Here is a 24,711-nt window from a genome sequence, read left to right as displayed (position 1 = left end):
TATGACAGATTTTTAAACTTTGATATGGAAAGATACCCCAGCCCTGTTGTCTCACCAGAGAAGATGAGAAGTCTTTCTATCTGATGATAAAAAAAAACACTCTAGGTATGATTACGAAAATGTTTTAAATAACTATTATCTACAAAAGTTAAAATGTTAACATAAAACGTCTCGTGTTATGATGTGAAGGGTTAATATAAAAACAGGGAAAATCTGTTCCAACTGACCAGCAGAGAACAAAGGATAAGCAACCGGGATAAGCAATAGATCAGATTAAAATCAGGGAAAATATGACACAACCTCCAATGGGGGAATAACAAACGTATAAACGTATAAAGTTAAAAACTCTTTTAACTTTGTTTATACGTTTTGTGTTATTCCCCTATTGGAAATCGATGTTGTGTCACATTTTCCCTGTTTTTAATTGTGAACTTGACTTACTCATTCTTTCATTTCTCTTGACAATTTTTCATTTGCCCACCCTATTCCTTTTAAAGGAATTTTTATTACAACATAACTCAAGAACCACAGGATCTACAAAAGTATATCTTTGATATTTGCATTCTTCTACATGCTCGCTATGAATTGAGCAATGCAATTTATGCCAAACCTCACTACCGGCCATTCGCAAGATGCTGTGAATTACCAAATTGCAACAATTTAAAATAGTTGCTAACCTTAATTAATGGTGTCGGTCATATCGTACAAGCTCCTACATGGTAAAATTCAATCGGGCATGGTGAATGTCTCCATTCACCAAAATTGTTAAACTATTAAAATACAGACAGTCCGGTAAAAATATGGTGTACACAAATTTTGTGTCCATTTTTTAAAAATATTTTCGAAATGTTTTAAAAGGGTCCATGCAGCCTTTGTTATCAACCATTGTTGACTTGTTTTCGACCTCCAATAGTTTGGTTTTGGGCCAAAAACTTTTTTTTTATTTTGAATGTTTAAACAGCCGATTTTATTTTACTGTTTAAATATCTAGCACATTTAACAGAAATCGACAGGCTATAATGATTATTTTGTTGAAAACTCATGTAATACTCTATCTTAAACAAATAATTACATTTAAAAAGGTCTTGCTGTAAAGTTAAAATAACATTCTACACTATGATTGAAGTATGTGACTGTATATAAAATAGATTAGGCAGTAATAGGCACTTGCTATAATAAAGTTATTTTAATGCAAAATCCCGGAGCTTGAGCAATCCCTTGGTAGCACCTATTTGATCTCTGAATGCTTTGGCCTCATCAGCAACCAATTCACTCTTCTCAGCATTTCTTACATACAAGGTCTCACCATGAGAGGGTTCTTCAATCAGTTTCACAAAGTATGGTGCGAGGTCTTGTGGTCTGCAATAGATAAAATATTTATAGAATCAACAGGGCTGGAAATTTTACTTCTTGGGCAAAATTTCCCCCAAATTCCATCACTTTTCTCAAAATCCTGAAATTTCCCTGGAATGAGCTAGCTGGATTCCACATATTTTTCCACGGTCCTGGGAATCAAATTAATTACCCCAGGGGCAGATACAGGGAACAAGGTACCCACCCAGCTTTTTTGGTCCGGGGAGGGGGGGGGGGGCAAAATAAAATTTCAGGGACACAGACAAAAAAATTACAGTTGTATCATACAATATATAGAGACTGTATGTCTCCGAGCTTCAAAAAAGGCTTTATTGGGACGATGTGTGTGTGTAAAAATTTGGTATTTTACACTATTTTCGCCCATTATCAGGATAGAAATGGCTTTATCTTTACAATGCGCAAACATTTTGTATTTTACACTATTTTGGCCCATGGCTCCTTGCCCCTTTTCTTTTCCTTTGCCCTCCTGATTTTCTCTTTCATTTTTTGTCAGAGGGGCACTCTGCCCCGCTACTTCACACTATAGAACCTTTTTACTGATTCACACTAAAGAATACTGTATCTGTTTGGGCTAAAACCGTTTTCCAATTTCAAACCAGAAAATCTCGTTTAAGGGGTATTACACCCCTCACCCCTCGATAAATTTGTGTCTATTTTTGCATTTTTCTCAAAAACTAATAACACACTGGTAACAAAATTTATGTATATTATAGGGGCAAGGATTCCAATTACTACACTGGAATTTCAGTGACCCAAGACAATTGATTTGTTATTTATGATAAGAAATAAGGTACCGCTAAGATGTACCTCATTTCCTATCATACACTGAACCACTTGTCTTAAGTCACTGAAATTGCAGTGTAGTAATTGGATTCCTTGCCCCAATAATATACATTAGCTTTTGTTACCAGTGTGTTATCATATTTTGAGAAAAATGCAAAAATAGTCACAAATTTACCACAGGGGTGTAGTACATTAACATTCAGATTTTAAATACCATATTTTTTATATTCAAACTATAGATCCATTTTTAAAATTTGGATCAAAGAACCTCCATTTATAAATATTCGGACTAAAGAACTTTTTTTAATTGACACTAAAGATCCTTCGGAATAAAGAACTGTCGGAATAAAGAACCTCTTTTTCATTTATTACAGAGCAGAAAATACTTTTTAAAATTCAATCAAGCAAAAGGTAAAAACATGTTTTCAGTCAAGCGAACCTTTGGACTAAATAACCTTCAGATTATAGAGAAATCCCAACATACTTACGTGCAATTTGGAGAGTATTTTTCTCTCCTGCCCCGTTGTCCCCATTTTATTCTTTTCTGGATTCTTTTCTGCCAAGAAGTTGGTAAATAGCGGCTGGTACTCTTTTTCTACTTTCAAATTTGTAAGTAGTGGTGTGTACACTCCATGTGGACAGATAACATTCACCCGAATCTTCTTTTTCACTACAACTGGGTCAAAAGTCTGTAAGGAAGTAAAATCAGTGATGTTATGTCCAGTCTAGCGACTAGGGCACAAACCATGCACATGCCCTCTGATCACCACAGGTCCTGGGTTTGCCCCTTCCCTCTGATTGTGACTGTACAGCTCAGAGAGGGTAGGTCATGGTTTTAAGGGGGTACTACACCCCTGTGGTAAATTTGTGACTATTTTCGCCTTTTTCTCAAAAAATAATATCACACTGGTAACAAAAGATATGTATATTATTGGGGCAAGGAATCCAATTACTACACGGAAATTTCAGTGACTCAAGACAAGCGGTTCAGTATAATATGATAGGAAATGAGGTACATCCTAGCGGTACCTTATTTCTTATAATAAATAACGAACCGCTTGTCTTGGGTCACTGAAATTCCAGTGTAGTAATTGGATTCCTTGCCCCTATAATATACATAACTTTTGTTACCACCGTGTTATCAGTTTTTGAGAAAAATGCAAAAATAGACACAAATTTATCGAGGGGTGTAGTACCCCCTTAACATTTTGCATTTGGGGGATTTTTTTTACAGTTATATGAAAGTAAAACTAAAGCAGTCACTTTTGGGCTAAAGTGCATTGATTTTGAACGACATTTTTTAAAGAAAAAAATTGAAAAATATTAAGATTTTTTCCAGATTTTGCAAGCTTTCTTTGATTTTTTTTATTATTATGGTCATTAAGCCTCTTCCAGAAAAGAAAAACTTGAACAACCAAACAACATGTTTTTTGTCACCAATGGATTAATCCTTTTTGTGCATGCACTGGTTTTAATAAATCCTTATGAGCCTTGACTGAGCATATTTTTGGGAGTGATCTTTCTTCATTCTATCATCTTAAGGGATCTAGAATGAGCGTGTATGGCATTTCGACAGTATTTTTTGTGGGACATGAGAGCACCTCAGACGTATCGAATTGCATTGTGAATACGAAGCATGTCTTTTTGATATCAAATAATTTTCATTTTTTGAAATTCACGATATAATACAAATTTTATGACAAAAGATTATAATTTGATATTTTTCAAATTTTTGATATATAACAGTCCTCAAAGTAAATTTTATAAATCTAATGATATATTCTTAAAGTGTATGTAGCTGGGAGGAAAAAGCCGACGATCAATTGAAAATGTTGACCTTTTATATTGAAGATATGGATTTTTTCCCAAAAAGACCTAATTTTTTGGTGTTTTGGGAAAAAAAATCCATATCTTCAATACGAAAGGTCAAAATTTTCAATTGATCGTCGGCTTTTCATCCTACCTACATACACTTTAAGTATAAATCATCAGTTTTATAAAGTTTACTTCAAGTACTGTTAAATATCAAAAATATCAATTTTTAATGATTTGCCATAAAATGTGTATTACATTGCGAATTTCAAAAATCAAAATTATTTGATATCAGAAGGACATTCTTCGTATTCAGAATGCAATTCGATATGTCTGATGTGCTCTAATGTCCCACAATAAATACTGTCCAAACGTTCATACCCCTTCCCTTAAGTTCTTTCTTTTTTTTAAATATTTTTTTTCAATTAAGACAGGCTTCTAATAGGTATAGGTTTTAAAAACCTTACTACAACAATTTGCCTGGTCCTGACAAGACACCAGTATGTTTCAACATAGAATAAAGGTCTGTAACCTATCGACAGGTTGTTAATGAGTTTTTGGTATCATTTGATAGATCATATTTTTCTCATTACCATCCTGAAATTTGACGATCCAATTTGATGTATTTCCGGAGAAATCATGACAAAACAGGCGAATAGTGATTACCACCTTCAACATTCTGGTAGGAAAGAATGAATCCGTGAATTTGAGTGTTGGGCGATACTCGAAATTAACTCGATACCTCGATACCGCCGATACCAGTGGTATCGGTATCGACTTCGATACCATTTGGGCTGGCGAAAAGAAAAGGAAAAAGCATGCAGCTCTATCCGGAGCCGAGCTCTATTTAATTTTGTTTAATTTGACTTTTCAGGTCTTTCTTCACCATTTCTGAGTGACATCTATGAGAATACAATTATTGGCCATGTGAGAACATTATAAAAGTAATTTCAAGTTAACATTTGAAAGCAAATGGGATTTTTTTTCAACTTACTGCAATTTGCCTTGTAAACCCAATAATGGCCCATTTGGTTGTTGCATATACTGGCATGGCTGGATGCAGAGATAAACCTGCAAAATAATGGTGGTGAGGATTCTAATAACAATAATATAAATGATAATAATAGTCTAATAATAATGATATTATTAGATTTGTTCAAAATTAGCCAGATTTTGCATAAATCTAAGTTGAACAATTTGCATAATTAAAGACATATTTGTATGATTTATTCTACAGCAACACCCTCATTTTTCTTGAATTTCTACTTCTTGCATATCATTGTATAATGCCTAATGGTGTACTTACATACCATGTAAAAGATTAAGCCCGAAGTGCTTTAATTACCGTAAGTGGTTTTCATTCATTTTACCTCATTATTTCGCCCAGGGGGGCCACTATTATACGCATATTGCATGTGTGACCAAATTTTTTTTAAACACCCCCTAAAGGAGTTTTACCCTAACAGCAAATTAATAAGGTAATTTAATATAAAATTTACCCTCTAATGACTTTTTTGGCTAGTATAAATGAAACAATGTACCCTTTTTGTACTCATAAAATTAACAAAAATTTGAAAAGGTACCCTAAGCAAGTTGTTCAGTTTAAGAAAATTACCCTTATTCTTGAAAATCAGTGTTTTTTGACCCTAAATGAGTCACTCGCGTAACTTGCCTTGCCTAAAAAAACACCCCTTTTACTTGTTGTTTTGGTCACTCATGCGTACAGACCATCTATGTGAGTAGCCCCCGGGTTATTTCGGCTTAAAATGATCAGAAAACATAACTATAAATAGTATAGGATAATAGCCCAGCAACCACAAAACAGGAAACGTTTATTTTTCAGGTTATATAAATGGTATAAAATTATAATTGTCATTCAAAAACATTTCAAAACTTGCCGCAGAACATTCTTACCACAATGCGATGAAGTGTTTATTATCACTCCTCCACCACCAGTCTCTCCTTGCATGTACTGTACTGCCAACTTGGTGCCAATGATAACACCACTCTTTTGGGATAAAAAGCAGGAAAACATGATTTTTTAAATGTAAATTCATGACTGCTCTTAGCTTGGGGCATGCTCATGGGCCTAACTTGGAAAATATTACTCTGGGCATGCCATTTTCAGTCAATTTTAGAGACAAAATGGTGAAGTTTTGCCCCGGCCCCCTAACTCAACACAAAAGTTGGCAACCATGAGAGTTACCAAATAGCGCGGAAAAGGGGTAGTTTTTTACCAGTAGCGAGGACCGCGAAATTGGTAAAATAGGGGGTATTTAATTGGGACTGCCCGCCAAATTTGACCGTGAAATCGGCAAAATAGGGGGTATTTAATTTGCACTGTCCGTGAAATTTGGGTAAAAGGGGTACTTGGGAAAATCCAGTAATTTTATGTCAATATTTAGTGTCATTGAAAAGGGGTGTTTGAAATTCTGGTCATTGAAAACCACAAAATAGGGGTTGTTTTTGGCCAAATTTTGTCCTCGATTTTACATGACAAAGGGGAGTAAATTTGATGAAAAATCATTGCAATGGGGGTCTTTGAAAGTTGGGGGCCGGGAGTTTTGCCAATTGTTTTGCTCAATCTTGTAATTCAAAATGTGCAAAAATCCAAAATATAACTTGCTACATGCACGGTAATGGGCATCATATTAAACTATTATGTATTGCACAGGGTAGGTGTAGGATGGGTTTGTCATCCCTCCCTTAGTTAAGTTAAAAATTAAAAACCATTTTTGCCTATTTGTAATGTAATTAAAAGGTGATTTTTACATATGCTTGCATATTGGTGGCATACTGGGGTAATTTCCAAAAGGGGCAAAATTATAAATTTTTCCCATTCTCGGTTACCCTTTCCGAAAAACATTATTGAAACACAATATTGTGCAAATATGAGCAATTACTTTACTTGTGTCAATGCAGCTTTAACATTTCCAGCATGTGGCTGTCTGCAACCTTTGTTTGCCCACCACTGGCTTTCCCATGGCACAGTGTAATTTACCCATTACCAACTTCAAAGTAATGCGCCATATTGCCTTAGCTCCAAAGCTGCAGCACCCATATTTACCCAACAGTCAAATATGTTGAAAAATCACTCATGAACTATCATGTTCATTCTTTTTCAGGTTCAAATTATTGTTAAATTATTCAAATGCTTATATTTACACCATAATATACATTGACTTTTTTGCCCGGGTTTTTTGTATATTTTTACACCCTGCTATGAGTGGTACACTCGTTATCAACAGAATCCATGCGCGCATAGCTGACCCCTATTCACACCCACACACACACACCCACACACCCCTACCCCCCCACTCGCGTAGGCAGGAAAACGAGGACCTCATTTTTCACCTGATTTAAAACATACTAACCGAGGACTCACACATCCGTTCTTAATCGCCATACCGTGGACCTCACTCACACACACCAGACAACATACTATCCAACCGTGGCCCGTCCTATACCACCCATAGGTGGACCCGTTTTAAATGCATTTTTACGTTATTTGCAATGTCTTGGATATATTTAAAAGGCCGAGGACATCCACGGTCACCGGGTGTCCTCATTTGCCATGTGTGTATCCTTGTGTGTGTCCTCGTTTGCCTGGCTACGTAAACGCACCCCCGGCCATGTGAATGATGGGTTTTTAATGTCACAAAAACGAAAGAACTGCAAAATTTTCAACAGCACTTTCTCAAATTGAATGACCAGCTTTGACCTTTGACGTTGGCTGCTTCCTATTGGTAGCAGCCACCGATAGACCCTAGTGTTGTACTCCGGTAGGCATCGGTAGGTCACTTTCTTATTTGCATCCCCCTGAAATAATGTCATTATGGTTCACTATTTGGGACAGATATCAGGGTTAGGCAATTAATGTTTTTAATATCCATTTCTATGGATTAAAGCATAGTATGTTGCTTTATTCTGCAATAATTACCATAAATTTGCATAAATGATCATAGTTAAGTTTACACTTTTTCCGTTAAGAAATGCAAGCACTAAAATTGAATAATTGGATAAAAACAGATAATTTAAGGTAATTATACTCACCAAATTGACAGCCAGCATTTTTCCCCAATTAATTTCATCACATATTCCAGCATTGTTACACACAATGTGAAGTTCTCCATAAGTTGACATGATGTTCTTGAAACAGTCTGTGTTAAATATGAAAATATGGATTAAATAGCATTGATGATTAAAGCCATAATTATGTGATGCTATCAAGCAAAATGAGTCGGATGTCAATAATATTGATTTTGAGATATAGCCAATAACAGGCCATATCTATGTAACCCTAAAAAGTCTAATTATGATGGGGTTTTTCCCTGAGAAGCCCTGAGAACTGGCTCATGTAAAGAAATTGAAAACTAAATCTTGATTTTGATCGACATCAGACTCATTTTATCTTAAAGGAGGATTTTGTGATTCTAGTATCCTCTTTTTATGACATTTTTCAGTATATATCCACGAAAAAAGCTTATTCCCAAAATGTCAGTTGATTCCGATTTTGCGTTTGCGAGTTATGCATGATTATGTGTATTACACTGCTCCATAGGCCACTGTTGTAATTTCGTTCTGGTATACCAGAACGAAATTCAAAATTGACGATATTTTTGCTAAACGAATTAATCTGCAAGAAATATTTGGTACATAAACATTATGTAGCCAGAGGTTTCCAGTGGTACAAAAATCTCAACTTTTTTTGAGAAAAATGGGGGGGATTAGGCTGTGGATCACGAAATGCCCTTTTAATTGCATCATATAATTATTGTAACATTTGCTGAGGAGGAATGTTTTTCAAACTTACGATTTTTACATGATCATGATCAAAATAAGAGTCGAAATAGTAGTCGTGCATAAAGGTCGTAACACACCAAATGGCCAACCTCAGTCACATTGGTGGACCTTCTTTCTAAAATTGGACCAAAACTGGGGACCAAAAAAGCATAGAAAATATTTGTGCAATTATGCGGTTTTGGTATGTGTGCACGTGTGTGTGTGTGTTTTCAGGGCTGGATTTACATTTTACACTGTCCTGGACCACCAGGCTCAAATTGGACCTACATTCTACACCCCCACCCTACCCACCCCTCCAGGGCTGTCAACTTTTTGGAATTGCTTGGCGTGAGACAGAGGCGTACCGGGATTTGCCGACTCCAATGTTCATTTTGTACCAAGATTATTTGAGCCACGACGCTCAAGAATGTGAAAAGCAGGGGGGTAGGAGCAACAAATTATTCATGACTATGCGTGAGATTTTACTCATTTTCCAGCTTTTTGCGTGAGATTTGCTACCTAGGCGTGAGATTATACTACCTTGGCGTGAGACCGTGAGAAAGTGACCCAATGCGTGAGAGTTGACAGCCCTGCACCCCTCCCAAGTAACCTATTTCTCATTCCAAAACAATGCTTCACTCATTTTTCCAACTTTCCTCTTTCCTTCATAATGTACAATTTGCATCAAATTTTATACTGGTATAATATTAGTAATACCATGTAGTAATAACAGTCAGGATCCAACTTTAAGCAAAAATCACTTGTAAAAAAAAAAAACACTGGCTAGTTTTGCCGTTTTAACATGGGAAACTGAATGTTGTAAATACGATTTTAATACTTTGTTGACATATAAACACAGCAAATTTCGCTGATTCCATTCAGGTGTAAGTTGAGACATGTGTAAGCATTAGGAACATAGATTTATTAAATTAAATTCATATAAGGTGGCTTTAATTTAATTCAAATTTTCTATCCTCCCAAATTTGGGTCCCCCTGGATCTTGGGCCCTGGGTTCATGCCCATATATGGACCTGTGTTTAGGCATGAAAAAAACAGATTGTTTGCTTGTCCTCTGCCGACACCGTAATCTGGAAAATGTGAATTTTGTTGTTGTTGTTTTACTGTACAAATGACCTTTAAAAAAATATAAAAAAGCAATCCCAACCAACCGACACAATTCTTAAAAAGTTATGGAGGACAAGTAAACTATTTTTTGGCCTTATGGGGGGGGGGGGTGTTAAAGCAACACCTCACCTTCCATTTGCTCCTCGGAAGAGACATCACATTTGCAGATATGTACTTTCCCTGCACCTAATTCCTTCTCAAATTCCTGTTGTGCTAGCTTCAATCCATCTTCATCAACATCAACCATGAAAACTGCCTGCAAGACAAGATGTATTCAAGAAAAAAGGATTTGTATTTTCTGCGCAAAAAAAAACCCTTTAAAAAGCTCTTTTTTAGCCCAAATAAAAGACATGATTACATCAATGTTATGAAAAAAGTAGTCTGTATATTCTCAAAAGAGTGAATATTATATCTTGATGTTTAAATCGGGGAAAGAACTTGAAAAAAATCACATTTTATCAGCTAAAATGGAGCCATTTGACCGCTAGGTTTTTATGAAATCAGTGCTTCCGCGGTGCTTCCATAAGATGCGCGGCGCATGCAGCTAAGCGTTGCGTATGCGTAGCGTACCTGTGCGTTAACAAATTGCGCGTCTACAAAACGCGATGCGTTGTTGCGCGCGTATACCCCGATGGTACAACAAAGATTTTCTTTCCTTTTAAATTGCGGAAACAAGTGAAATAGTGAAATAAAATCCATAAAATAGAGCAGTTGGAGTTAACAAATCTGGATTTTCTTTCCTTGTATTTATAAAAAACATAACAAAGTAAATACATTTCAAAAAAGCTCAATTTTGCGAAAGAAACAATGTCTTGAGTACACAGCCGCGTTTTTAAACATATGGATAAAATCAGCCGCTTATTTTTTTTTATATTAGACAATTGTGATATTACAATTCATATGTATATTATATCAATATCATGAGAAATATTAGGCCTAAAAAATAAATACATAATTTGAGCTTAGAATTTCATCTGAGACTACCATATAAACCGTGTTAAGTCCACAAACTATGTATATGATTTCCCTGTATATTGCAATGCTATAGTTTCAGTTGGATGAAATATTACAAAGCAAATGCATAGTAACAATACTGTGTAGGAGAAGACTGAAAACATTCATCAATTTAATACTGTGTAGGCTTTGTTCCCGAAATGAGAACAATAGTGTGCATATTGTTATGCAGCATTGTTATAGTAAGTGATAGTACAACTCATTGTTGCTAATGTCCAACTTGTCAAAGTGATTTTGATTGTATGATGAGAGCATGATAAAGTGCCCACTTCATTTACCTACGTCATCAGCCAAACGGGGGGAGAACATGTACATTTCAAACGGGGGACCCGGGGGAAGAACACATACGAGGCTGAACTTTACCCACACAATTTCTCCTTTTTCAGGAGAAATACGCACAAAAAATTGCAACAAGTGTCAACTTGTAATGTAATAATTATTCTCTTCGAATAGAGATAAACTTGTTTTTGCAATAGACCTACCCTTTAAGGGGGTACCACACCCCTCGATACGTGTCTATTTTTGCATTTTTCTCAAAAACTAAAAACACAGTGGTAACAAAAGTTATGTATATTATACGGGCAAGGAATCCAATTGCTACACTGGAATTTCAGTGACCCAAGACAAGCCGTTCGTTATTTATGACAAAAAAAGAACCGCTTATCTTGAGTCACTGAAATTTCAGTGTAGTAATTGGATTCCTTGCCCCAATAATAAACATAACTTTTGTTACCAGTGTGTTATTATTTTTGAGAAAATGCAAAATATCACAAATTACTACAGGGTGTAGTACCCCTTAAAAAAGTAAGATAAGAGTATGAAATATGAATCGATGGCGATCATGCTGCAAAAGATCTGGATTTAAAAAAAAACAACTAAAAGACATACATCAATGTTATGTTTTAAATTCATTACTGAAATTGGGCCCTTCATCTGAAGGTTTTTCTTTCTTGATCCAGGATCACTGTCAAATTTCAATGTTGTCAGTGGCGTAATGTCATAGGGGAATTTAGAAAATCCCATAGGAAAATTGCCGAAAAACGGCTTGTGCCCCCAATCAGACCCGGTGCCTTGTGGTCGGTGCCCCCCCAATATGATGACCCACGCTATGCCAATGACTGTTTACTCAACATGTATGCTGAAATAACATTATTAATAAATGCCAGAAAAGGTTTCTGTCCATTTTAAACTGAAATATCAGGGTGTAGTGAAAGAAAACCTGCTTATGACATTGTATCAAAATTACTCTGTTGACCTATATAAACCCAACAAATTTGGTAAGTTGTGACATGTGTAAACTTGGCAAAAATGCCAAAAAAAATCAGGTGTGAAAAAAAGTAACAATTTCATATTTATCAGGTCATACATCATGGCTTTAATTTCAACCCTAAGGTGGGTATATACAAACAACAATCAAATAGCCCAAAACTTTGTGGGAATAATAAACCCTTTCTGCAGCCTCAGAAACTGGCATTATTATTTGTAAAAAGTGTTTTCTAAAACACCTTTAGTAGACGTCTAAGGGTGTTTTATATGAATTCAAAGCAGAGTACAACTTGGAAGTTGCCCAAACTGATTGTATTCGGTGGGGTGTTGTACATAAAGTTGGCATTAATATTGAACTTGCAGTGCCAGGACCCTCTCCCAGTGTAATATGCAAGTCCAGTAAGGGCATTTTTTTGGTACACAATTAAGGGATGTCTAATGAGCGAACTGTGGTTTGGATTCCAGAGGGAGGGTGTCTGTAAGAGGCACAGCCATCAGAAAATGAATAACTGAGATTGCGCGCCAAATAAACTTACTGCAGTAATTTTCCAAGTCTTTAAAAAAATTAGGCCAGGTGGGAATCGAACCCGGCACCTTCCGGTTCTGAATCAACGGATAGTACCACTAAGCCAACTTCCTATCTGCACTAAAACCTGTGATATTAATTCTTGATAATGCTTAACGGAAAAAATCAATACTAATGTACGATGTCATTCAAAATCAAATAGAAGTCCCACAACTAAAGTAGCAATCGATAAATCTGCTCACTCAATCATCAAATAATCAATCGAAAAATAAATAAATAAATAAATAAATAAATAAATAAATAAATAAATAAATAAATAAATAAATAAATAAATAAATAAATAATCAATGTCAAAGAAATATATTAACCTTTAACATTATGCAATATTGGCACATGACACGGGCACATGTCTGCGGGTAAAGATTCTGCATAATAGAAAGGCGCTCAAAGGGTCTATCCCTGAAGTCATACTAACCAAATGGTCATTGACATGTAACCAATTCTTTGTATACCAGCTACAGTCAACATATACAAAGAAGTATATTATTAGGTGTTGACACAATCATCAATGCGGGAAGTATAAAACCATAGTCGCCACTCGTGCACTTGTTTGAGTCCACGGCTATTACGAAAACAGCCTTGAACCCTGAATTCATAGGTAGATTTTGGGTTGTTACATGCAAATACAAACTAATTATATCATGAAAAAACCCACCGAGAGGACTACGATACTTATTCAGAGCGAATCTACATTCTGTTATTTACAAAAGCCGATGATCAAAGTAAAATTATAAAAGGAGCAAGACCAGATATCAACGTTAAATCACGGTAAGCCTAAAATCGCATCGAAAACGCCAAAATGCAGTCACAAAAAGTTATATTACTAAATCACCAAAACGAATTGTAACGTAGGTATGCAGAAAAGAGTTGTATTAGCAATAACAAAGTATGTGCAAAAAGATTTGTCTTTGGCATGTCGCTTTTTTGAAATATCACCACACAGTGTCGACAGCCAGTGTTATAAATATAAACTTAATACTCCGTTGGTGAGCGACGGGCGATTGGTATTTCACCGAACGCAAGAAAAGGAGGCCTACCGTATCTGATTGGCTAGAAATCGATCGCTGATCGCTCAGAGGTGTAGTACAAAATGGAGACATGTATTCAATTCGATTGAAATCGATATTCTATTATTGACGCAGATAAAGAAAGTCGATAATGTACATTGAATTATAGATACAGCAGCTGGATCTTACACGGGTTCCATTGTATAATTCATGCCCCGGGCGCTACCGTTAGGGGGGCGTCAAATTGACCAATTCAGCCAGGACCAGCATCAATTCTGCGCCCCTCCAAGGGATGAAAGTCAAAATTTTCGCTCGCATTTCAACACAAAATCAATTCAAAGAACATTTTAAGATCGATATTCAACTTCTAGTAACCAAAATTAATTAGTGGTAGGGCTTATTTGTCCAAAATTTCGCGCAATTCTTTCAGGTATTAAAAAATTCGCGGGGGGTAGGGGCGCCAATTTTGTTTCTTGCCCCGGGCGCTACCAACCCTAGTTACGCCACTGCCTTAATGTGGCCCATTTGGGGGTGCATAAAATTTGATTGCATTTCACTAAAATACACATGGATTCAAAAAAGTGTCACTGTGCTCTCCAGTTATATATGCAAGTAAATAAATAAATTTCGGTATTTATGTCGCGCCTTACCACAGATCACGGAGTGTTCAAAGCGCTGTAATTTCGCTGCCATGGTGAATCATCACAATCAGATCGCATCAACTAGGCACTACTGTGCAGCCGGAATAGCGCAAACCTATCCGCACTTAGATTGTAACATCCACCATTTATCTGTGCAGCTTCCCAAAGTCCATTGGGTGAAGGAAGTTTTTGTTAACCAAACAACTAATCACCGATTTTTTTAAAGCAGGAGGAAACCGGAGATCCTGGAGAAAACCTGCAAGAGCGAGCATGGAATCGGGAAAAACCAAGTGCACATGAGTCCTTGGGCCATGACCTCAGTGGTGCAAAGCGAGCTAGGAACTACCGCTGCGCTAAATCGCTCTCCCAGTGAGAGTGAAAGTAGTCAACATATTTCTCAGCCTAGTTTCTCAGTATGATAAACATAGCAAAGCACAAAATAGTACATGTATACCTTTAGAAAAAAAATTGTATCCTGATCCATTGAATATGAGTGCATGGTCCAATCATCACACAATGTTTGCTACCTCACATTGAGGACAAGTTTTCGAGTTCAATTGCTCTCTAGGGTCTATGCTCCAACAGCCTGGATTCTAGCAGTGGCTTATAGAAAAGTATGACTTTTAAACAACACATTTTTACCATACTGCCTAAACCACAGGCCGCACATATCTTAGGTCCATAAAAAATATATTAATGTTTCACCTGATATCTACATTTTCACATGGTTAGGCCAAAATAAAAAGGTTCGTCTCAAAGCTCACAAGTGGTTTGAAAACGAATGTCGAATTTTTCCAGAAATTTTTTTTTGAAATAAAAAAAATTCTGCATTTCTTTTTTTCAAATCACGCGATTTTACAAATGCGCAACACAAGCTTTGAGACAAACTTTTTTTTGGCCTGGGGGAGAACTGTCAATCAGGTTAAATACCTTTAAAAACCTATTTTCTGGTGTTTCATTACTTCAGCAAAAATGTTGAAAATGTGACTTGTTCCCTGTTTTAATGGAAGGGGTCACATCTGGGGCATACCAACCAGTGACTTGGAGGCACCCCTGGCTCAAAATACTGCCACAGGACAAAATTGATCAAAATAATGTGCATAAGGCAAAAAAAAAAAAAAAGGTTTGTCTCAAAGCTCACGAGTTTTTTTATGGTATTTTGAGAAAAAAAGTCTGATTTTCGCTCAATTTTTCTGGAAAAAACTATAAAAATTTTTTTTTTTTTTTGAAATGAAAACAATTTCCGCATTTCTTTTTTGTCAAATCGTTGTGATTTTACAAATGCGCGGGCGAGCTTTGAGACAAACCTTTTTTTTGGCCTAACCACAATTGTCCATTATATTCATTTTTAAGCAAAGTTGACCACTGATGTGATGGCACTATTATCTCACATCTTGACACTTGTATAATGGCATTAAATCATCATAAAAAATGAGTAACATATATATAGCAAGAAAATTTTCAAACCACTTTTTATAATGAAATAAAAGGAATAAGGGACCGTTCACAAACACTTGTTTGGGGGCCTGATGCAAAAAGGGGCCCTGAAAATTTTTGACCTTCCAAAGGGGGGACCCTGAAAAAAATGACCACAAATTTTCCTGGAAAAATTGAGTTTATATGCTTTTCTATGGGGTTGACCCATAATTTTCATGTCAAAAGGGGGGCCTGAAATTTTGAGGTCTGTAAAGGGGCCCCTGAAAAATTTTCGCGATGAATTTTTTGTGCATCAGGTCCCCCTTACAAGTGTTTGTGAACGGTCCCTAAGTCATACTATTGTGCTGAATTAAATTTAAAATTATGTAAATTGCATCCTCAATTTGTACACATTCAAATATACAATTTATAGAATAAAAATTACTACAAAAAGGCAGAAAAACAGGACAAATTTGATAAAGCAAGGAAAATTTATGTTAAAAATAGCTAAACAATATATGCGTATATTACAATAGTATGATAGCTGTTTGTATTGTCCAGGTTTTGAAAATTAAAAATCACATTTTGTTAGAAAAATAAATAGCCTAAATGATAACAATTAACATCAAACAACCATGAATTGCATTTTTCGCACATTTGACCCAGTAATGTACAGTCACATGGACGATTTGGAAATGTTGTCCCCCCTTAAAGGTAGGCAACCTGATTTACAGCCTCATCCCGCCCACATAGGGCCTGCACTTTGGCTCGACATTTGAAAGGGGCGTGAATTCATTTTTGGATACGCCCTATTATAATTAGGTAATACTCGACTCACACACATTCCCTATATTAATATGTATATACATGTACCACATGTAGTCAATCTGTCTGCTTTATCTGTATTGTGCCCCTTCTTAAGCAAATACGGTAGTTAAACACGATTTCATCAAACATTATAACAATAGCTCTTTTACAGTGTGCAATCATCCCGGGCAATAATTGGGCAATAATAGAGGATGTGCGTGAAATTATTGATTGGCTCCATACAAAGGAATTGAACCGGTGTCCTTCACCGTAATCATGGTACAATGCAGTGCATTCAATCAAACGTTGTCGTCAACCTATTTGATCGTATTTGTGCATTTGTTATGTGTGTGAGACGAGCTGTCGCGGTAGATTGCAATAGCTTGTAATCATGCTTTTGTTGAATGAATTTGAGTACTCCGCCATATTTACGGTATGATACGTCATAATCTAGGTGATTATTTGCATTGGATATCTTGAATACGCTGGTGAGGTTGTGTAATAATCGGATTAATGCTATAACACTAGGAGCGTGTTTATAGTGAGCCAGATTATGCGGTATTTAGCTGGACTGCCACGCAGTCTATATTTGTTTATGTTTTACTAACCATTACAAATCTAGACTACGCGGTAGTTTAGCTAAATAACGGAAAGATTGTCTCACTATAAACACGCTCAATGTGAATACAAGTTTTGAATATATCGCGTCGCAAAGCCCCAGTGATCCCAGCGAAAGTGAAAAAAAATCAAATTGTTACTTTTATAAAATATTTTAATGAAACAAATTGGCACAAAACCCAAGAAAACGGCAGTATTGACGAAGTTGAACCCCATTCAAATACATGTAGCTAATTTATATATACTGTCAGTATATAAATTACAGATTCACGAAAATGCATTATTTTTGTCTTAAATAGGCCTACACGGCTTAGGGCTGAACCACTAGCAGAAGACACCAAGTTGATGTTTTATGACCTTTGACATTCTTTTGTGGCGAGTGACATGGTCAGTTCAATTCACGCCGAGTGTCCTTGACAGGTTTAACTCTGCTTCGGTGGTCATGAAAGAATTCAAAAGATAACCTCTGCCCCAACAATCCCAAGCAATTGTCTGAAACTGCTCTTCGGATGATGTATCATAAGAACTCAGTCGTCAAATGATGATAGTCATATAATGACCAAAAGATTATTACTGACTATATCATTGAAGACTGAGTTCCGCATCTTGTACAAAATCTGAATTTTGATGATTTTTACGATCGTCCGGATGAAAAAAAATCACTGAATGGGCCGTTAGTTCCCTCCTCTCCTTACACTGGCAATATGGATCAAAGAAAAATAAAGAAAAAAATAAAGAAAACAAAAAGAAAAAATACAAAGAAAAGAAACAATAAAAGAAATACAAATATGAAAAGTTCGAACAATATTTGGTTTATAAAATTAATGTGACCGTGATGAGGCTCGAACTCACCACCTTCCGATTTAAAGTTCGAAGCGCTAGTGTACCAAATTCTGATACCTTACCAAGTGAGCTGTGCTCCTGAGATACGAAATAAAAATAAAATAATACACTGTATACCTGCTTGTGTCGGTAATTGATTTGCTCAAATTCCATAATGGTACAGTGCAACAGAGCAAAAATGCCCAAAATTTAAAAGCTATATAATTTATGACCACTATACACTACACATAAAAATACTAATACAAGGGAATTTCAACGTAAGAATCCAAACAATTAAGTACCAACATGCACAGCTTTGTCCTTATATCACATTTGGGTTTTTAACACTCCATAATGCTACAGCTACAGGGAGCACAGTACTTTGACAATGTAGTGAAAGAATATTATTATTGATTAGGCGCGGATTTTAAAAGTACAGCTCCTATGCGTGTATAGCAAAAAAATTGGAATAGAATGTTTGGAATCATGTAACTAAAGTACTAAATGCATTCTGCAAAATGCGCTCTGACCAATTTATAAAGCATTTCATTAGCTTTAATTTGACATATTGTTTGACATATTTGGAATTATGGTAAATCATTAAATAAAATATTTATTAATTAATCAATTATGTCAATTAATTAAAAATTTAATGCAAATATGCATATTTTCTCTGACAGAATTGTAGGATTTGACAAGAGCCATCTTTCTTGTAAGTTTGATTCTTATAACATACCGGTATCGTATTGCGTCCCGTTATAGTTGTAGAAAAAAAATACGCGTGCAGGACACACATACGCACACACCCCCACCCAGAGGATCGTACCGTTTTACAATCTTATAACATTCATTGGCGCTAGTAGTAGTAAATTTCAATTTTCTTTGCTTTACCTCACTTGTTCTGCTCAAAATTAAAAGGGACATATCTAGCTGACAGTAAAAGCTTACATTTTATGGAAATTATGTTTAACTATTTGCTTAAACAGCACAAAACAGATAAAGCAGACAAATTTACTATACACATAGGCCTATACATGTATGGTATCATGCCAGGGACTGTTTAAGAATATAACATTAGATTTATGATATTTACTTCGAGGACTGTTATATATCAAAATGTGAAAAATATCAAATTTTAATAATTTGTCATAAAATTTGTATTATATCGTGAATTTCAAACAATGAAATTTATTTGTTATCAGAAAGACATTCTTCGTATTCAGAATGCAATTCGATATGTCTGATGTGCTCTCATGTCCCACAAAAAATACTATCGAAACGCTCAAACGCTCATTCCAGATCCATTAATTTGGTTAATTTTCTTTTCTTGTTTTCTTTCTTTCTTTTTCTTTGATTTATATTGCCAGGGTAAGGAGAGGGAACTAAAGGCCCATTCAGTGATTTTTTTTCATCCCGACGATCGTAAAAATCATCAAAATTCAGATTTTGGATACTAGACTGCGGAACTCAGTCTTCAATGATAGTCAGTAATTTATATTTTTTGGTTATTATTATGACTATCATTTGAGGACTGAGTTCTTATGATCCGAGGAGCAGTTTCAGACAATTGCTTGGGATTATTGAGGCAGAGGTTATCTTTTGAATTCTTTCATGACCACTGAAGCATAGTCAAACCTGTCAAGGACACTCGGCGTGAATTGAAAGACCATGTCACTCGCCACAAAAGAATGTCAAAGGTCATAAAACACCACTTTTGTGTCTTCTGCTATCTAAAGGCCTATGGCTGATTTTGTACCTTTCGTCATTGTCATAGATGTGCTAACATAGCTTGCTAGTGCAGTGGTTCAGCCGAAAACCGTGTGTCTAAGACAAAAAATAATGCATTTACGTGAGCCTGTAATTTATATACCGGTACTGACAGTATATAAATTAGCTACATGTATTTGAATGGGGCTTCAACTTCGTCAATACTGTCGTTTTCCTGTTTTGTTTTTTTGCCATTTGTTTTTCATCAAAAAAATTTATAAACGTAACAATTTGATTTTTTTTTCACTTTCGCTGGGATCACTGAATGGGACTTTATAGCGCGGATTATATTATTCAAAACTTGTTTTTACCTACTGCTATATAGTATTAATCCGATTATTACATAACTTTGCCAGCGTATTCAAGACATAGGTTATGTAGGGATATACTGTAGGCCTACATGGGTATAGAAGCCCTGCATGCTTTTATCGATTGGCTCCAAACAAAGGATTTGAACCGGTGTCCTTCACCGTAATCACGGCGCAGGAGCCTACAGTCCATTCAATCAAATGTTGTCAGTGTGCGAGACGAACGATGTATAAATCTGGAGGTCACATCATCACTTATCATCATGCTTATTGTAAAAAGTTTGTCCAATGCATATACTGTGTGTATTGTTCCCGGGTAGGCCTATTGTCAATACAGTCAAGCAAACAGGTATTATATTTTGAAAAGGCCGCTATAGTATATTCACAGGGGTGTCTTGAATGGCCAATCATATGGGACATAATCAAATTGCAGTGACTGCTTCCTTTGTTACCACATGTCAGTCATCTTGTGATTATTGGACCATGTAAACCTGCAAAAAACGAGCCAAAGTGCAGGCCCTATGCTTTACCCCATCAAAATGCAGATTAAGGTATTAGGTGAAAGCTCATATTTTTCTCATTAACATATTGAAATTAGGCTTTCCAAATTGGTATAGGCCTATTTCTGAATAATTCATCAAAAAAGTGACCAATTTAGTCTTAACTGTTGTATCTAGGCCTACCACGTTTGAGACTGATTCAACAGTTTTTTAATGATATCTTTGGAAATACACCAATTTGGAACTCCTAATTTCAATATGTTAAGGGGGTACTACACCCCTGACCAATTTTGTGCCTGTTTTTGCATTTTTCTCAAAATTTAATGTATATTATAGGGGCAAGGACTACAACTACTGCACTGGAAATTTTATTTAAGCACAGACAACAGTTGTGGAGTTACAGTCAAAAATGAGGGAAAACCAGTATTTTATCAATAAATCAATAACTACTTGCCTTGAGTTGCTGAATTTTCAGTGCAGTAGTTGTAGTCCTTGCCCCTATAATATACATATCTTATTTGTCACCAATGCGCTATAATTTTTGAGAAAAATGCAAAAACAGGCACAAAATTGGCCAGGGGTGTAGTACCCCCTTAATGAGAAAAATAGGATCCTTAATTCATTAGATATCAATTTATTACTTGATCATGATGATTATCATTAATAAAAACACTGTAGACTATTATTATCATGCTGTATAAATGTCAGTAATTCCACAAAGGAATATTTACATGTTCGTTTTGCATGAATGCTTGAAAGGGGCAATATTTTAGGTTTCACATAAGTTTTAAAGAATTCTATTTCCCAAATATATTGGGTCACTTTCCTTTAACAGTTTCCTGGTATGTCCCTATGTCACATATTTAAGAGCTATAGTAACAAAATAATATATAAATTACTATACATACCTTCACACATATAACCCTATATTAATGTCAGTAATTACATAAGGAATTAGTCACATTTACAAGGAACATTTATATGTTCTTTTTGCATGAATGCTTGAAAGGGACAACATTTTATGAGAGCTTTTATGTTTAACATAAGTTTTAAGGGGGTACTACACCCCAAGCCAATTTGGTGCTTATTTTTGCATTTTTCTCAAAAATTATAGCGCATTGGTGACAAGTAAGATATGTATATTATAGGGGCAAGGACTACAACTACTGCAATGACAATTCAGCAACTCAAGGCAAGTAGTTATTGATTTATTGATCAAATATTGGTTTTCCCTCATTTTTGACTGTAGCTCCACAACTGTTGTCTGTGCTGAAATAAAATTTCCAGTGTAGCAGTTGTAGTCCTTGCCCCTATAAGGCCCCTAACAGTCAATTTTGAGTTTCCCGTCACATCATTTCTGAAAACAAGTGAGGTAACTTTTTCATTATTCATTATTCATTATTTGTCTGCCTTTTATTATATGACCAACACACATGTAAAATGTGTTGTTGAGGGACACACACTGTGGCTATTCAAACCAAGAAGAAAAGCAAATATTGGTGTCTGCAACATGTAGCTATGTGATACTGAAGTTAAAGCACAAACACATACATAAAATTATACATAAAATTATACCATGATTATACATAGGCTATATATACATACCTTGGCATGTTTTTGGAGCAATATTTCCACCAGAGCTTTCCCAATACCACCAGCTCCTCCTGTCACAAGAGCCACTTTCCCTGAAATATTCATGATTGTGAACTGGGTACCACTCCTGAATATAATATTTTTTATTAGTTGAAATGGAAAAATGCACTTGCTGTCTGGTTCAATAGTTTGGTAGGCCTATTGTACATGTCATTGGGTATTTTGAGTGAATGTTCCTTATTGTTCCGTTGGTTCAAGGTTGTGTGCAGTTGGTTGTGACCTGATTCACTTCAAGTTCACATGGTTCAACATAATGCAAGTGCATTGCATATGGTGTACCATGAGGGCCAATATTTTCCCAGAAAAAAATATTTATCCCACAAAAAATATTTATCACAGAAAAAACATTTATCCCAGAAAAGATAATCTCAGAAAAAACATTTGCACCCAGGAAAAATATTTATCCCAGGAAAAATGTTTATCCCAGTGACAGTTTTTTAATATTTCTGTGTGATTGTTAAAACAGTTAACAAGGGGGGGGACAACCAAATGTTACCCCCAGGATCATATTGCACAGTACCTTGGGTGTATATACATAACTAATTTTATTCATTTATTTATTTATTTACTTACTTATTTTATAAATAAATATTATTTTACCCTTTTACCCTGGGATGGCTGGAGCCATATTTGTCCAGTTTTAGCCATTTAAGGGGGTACTACACCCCTGTGGTCAATTTGTGACTATTTTTGCATTTTTTTCAAAAAATAATAACACACTGGTAACAAAAGTTATGTATATTTATTACTGGGGCAAGGAATCCAATTACTACACTGAAATTTTAGTGACTCAAGACAAGCGGTTCAGTATATATGATAGGAAATGAGGTACATCCTAGCGGTACCTTATTTCTTATCATAAATACCGAACCGCTTGTCTTGGGTCACTGAAATTCCACTGTAGTAATTGGATTCCTTGCCCCTATATTATACATAATTTTTGTTACCAGTGTGTTATCAGTTTTGGAGAAAAATGCAAAAATAGACAAAAATTTATCGAGAGGTGTAGTACCCCCTTAACTAAAAAATTGTACTGCACTTCTGCAATAATGTGCGATTTGATCACAAGGATCCAACTTTTAACATGATAGTAATACCCAATGGTGTACTTAAAGGAGGAATTCGTGATCCTAGCATCCTCTTTTTATGACATTTTTCATTAGATATCCACGAAAAAAACTTATTCCCAAAATTTCAGTTGATTCCAATTTTGCGTTTGTAAGTTATGCATGATTATTTGTATTACACTGCTCCATAGGCTTCTGTTGTAATTTCGTTCTGGTATACAAGAACTAAATTCAAATTTGATGATATTTTTGCTAAACAAATTAATCTGCAAGAAATTTTTTGGTACATAAACATTATGTAGCCAGAGGTTTCCAGTGGTATAAAAATCTCAACTTTTTTGAGAAAAGTGGGGGATGAGGCTGTGGATCACGAAATGCCCTTTTAAGTACACTGAGAGTACGACTAAAGCCTGAAATTTCAAAAAATTATTTGATATCATGACATTCTTCGTATTCAGAATGCAATTCGACATGTCTGATGTGCTCTCATGTCCCACAAAGATACTGTGAAACGCTCATACCAGAGCCCTTAAATTAAAAATTTTATTTGCCAATTCCCGGCCCCATAGAGCTACACAGATAAGCGACTAAACCAAATGCGACTAAGCCAATTGATGTACAAAGTGTACCTGCACTCAGTTTTAAGTAAAAAAGTAGACGATCAACTCTCAGCCCGGTTTCTCAGTATGATAAATAAAGTAAAGTACAAAATAATATAGCCCTACCCTTTAGAAAATTACTATACCTACCTTAGCATGTTTTTGGAGCAATATTTCCACCAGGGCTTTCCCAATACCGCCAGCTCCTCCTGTAACAAGAGCTACTTTCCCTGAAATGTCCATATTTAACTCAATGACACTCCTCCTCCAGCCACTCGATCCAAGCAAAGTATGGCTAGAATACTTTGATCCAAGGTGTGTTTGATTGATATGGAAAATGAAATTCAGCTCTGCTAAACTGGTATAAATGAATATGCAGTGTCACTGTCAGTATGTGAGTGAACATGTGTGGCGGTACTCACTTGGAGTTATGCATGAATATATTTATACTGCTGATGAATAAAATTTGAATGAAAAAACAAAAACAAATTGGTGTGATGCATGACTTTTGAACCACCGACTTTTGAACCACCACATGATATTTTTCTCAAACTACATGAAAAAACAAAAAACAAATTGGTGTAATCCATGACTATTTTTATACTGCTCATGAATTCAATTTGACCTTTAGATGTAGTTATAACCAATCAGAATCAGTTCTCAGTAGGATATGGAAATCAAAATATTGTACATTATAAGTTGTAACACTAAATACATCAGAGACACAACTTGTTATTTCAATTTTTTTCTTATTTATTCAATGA

General features: G+C 35.5%; 1 protein-coding gene across 2 annotated transcripts; it reads right to left on the bottom strand.

The window, feature by feature from the left end:
• Nucleotides 1–265: 265 nt before the first annotated feature.
• LOC140145206 (15-hydroxyprostaglandin dehydrogenase [NAD(+)]-like) lies at nucleotides 266–24,261 on the bottom strand. Of its 2 annotated transcripts, none has more exons than XM_072166977.1 (7): nucleotides 24,098–24,261; nucleotides 10,006–10,132; nucleotides 8,023–8,129; nucleotides 5,884–5,977; nucleotides 4,964–5,040; nucleotides 2,646–2,846; nucleotides 266–1,359 (listed from the first exon to the last, which is right to left on the bottom strand). In XM_072166977.1, the coding sequence occupies exons 1-7, from the start codon at nucleotides 24,188–24,190 to the stop codon at nucleotides 1,321–1,323; spliced, it is 738 nt and encodes a 245-aa protein (XP_072023078.1). In that variant the 5' UTR covers nucleotides 24,191–24,261; the 3' UTR covers nucleotides 266–1,320. The 2 variants fall into 2 exon arrangements, with proteins under 2 accessions (XP_072023078.1, XP_072023077.1); XM_072166976.1 differs by lacking the exon at nucleotides 24,098–24,261 and adding an exon at nucleotides 22,234–22,478 and having other exon boundaries at nucleotides 269–1,359.
• Nucleotides 24,262–24,711: the final 450 nt, after the last annotated feature.

This window comes from Amphiura filiformis, unplaced genomic scaffold (assembly GCF_039555335.1).
Source record: "Amphiura filiformis unplaced genomic scaffold, Afil_fr2py scaffold_172, whole genome shotgun sequence".
In the NCBI taxonomy this organism is placed as follows: domain Eukaryota; kingdom Metazoa; phylum Echinodermata; class Ophiuroidea; order Amphilepidida; family Amphiuridae; genus Amphiura; species Amphiura filiformis.
This window is presented reverse-complemented; position numbering and strand designations above follow the sequence as displayed.

What these genes read in the sequence shown, in the direction of transcription:
- LOC140145206 (XM_072166977.1), bottom strand. Translation starts at nt 24,190, where the DNA reads ATGGACATTTCAGGGAAAGTAGCTCTTGTTACAGGAGGAGCTGGCGGT. An exon ending in AAATGCTGGCTGTCAATTTG is followed by an intron (nt 5,978 to 8,022) that starts GTGAGTATAATT and finishes TTATCCCAAAAG; the next exon opens with AGTGGTGTTATCATTGGCAC. An exon ending in GGTTTACAAGGCAAATTGCA is followed by an intron (nt 2,847 to 4,963) that starts GTAAGTTGAAAA and finishes ACTTCCTTACAG; the next exon opens with ACTTTTGACCCAGTTGTAGT.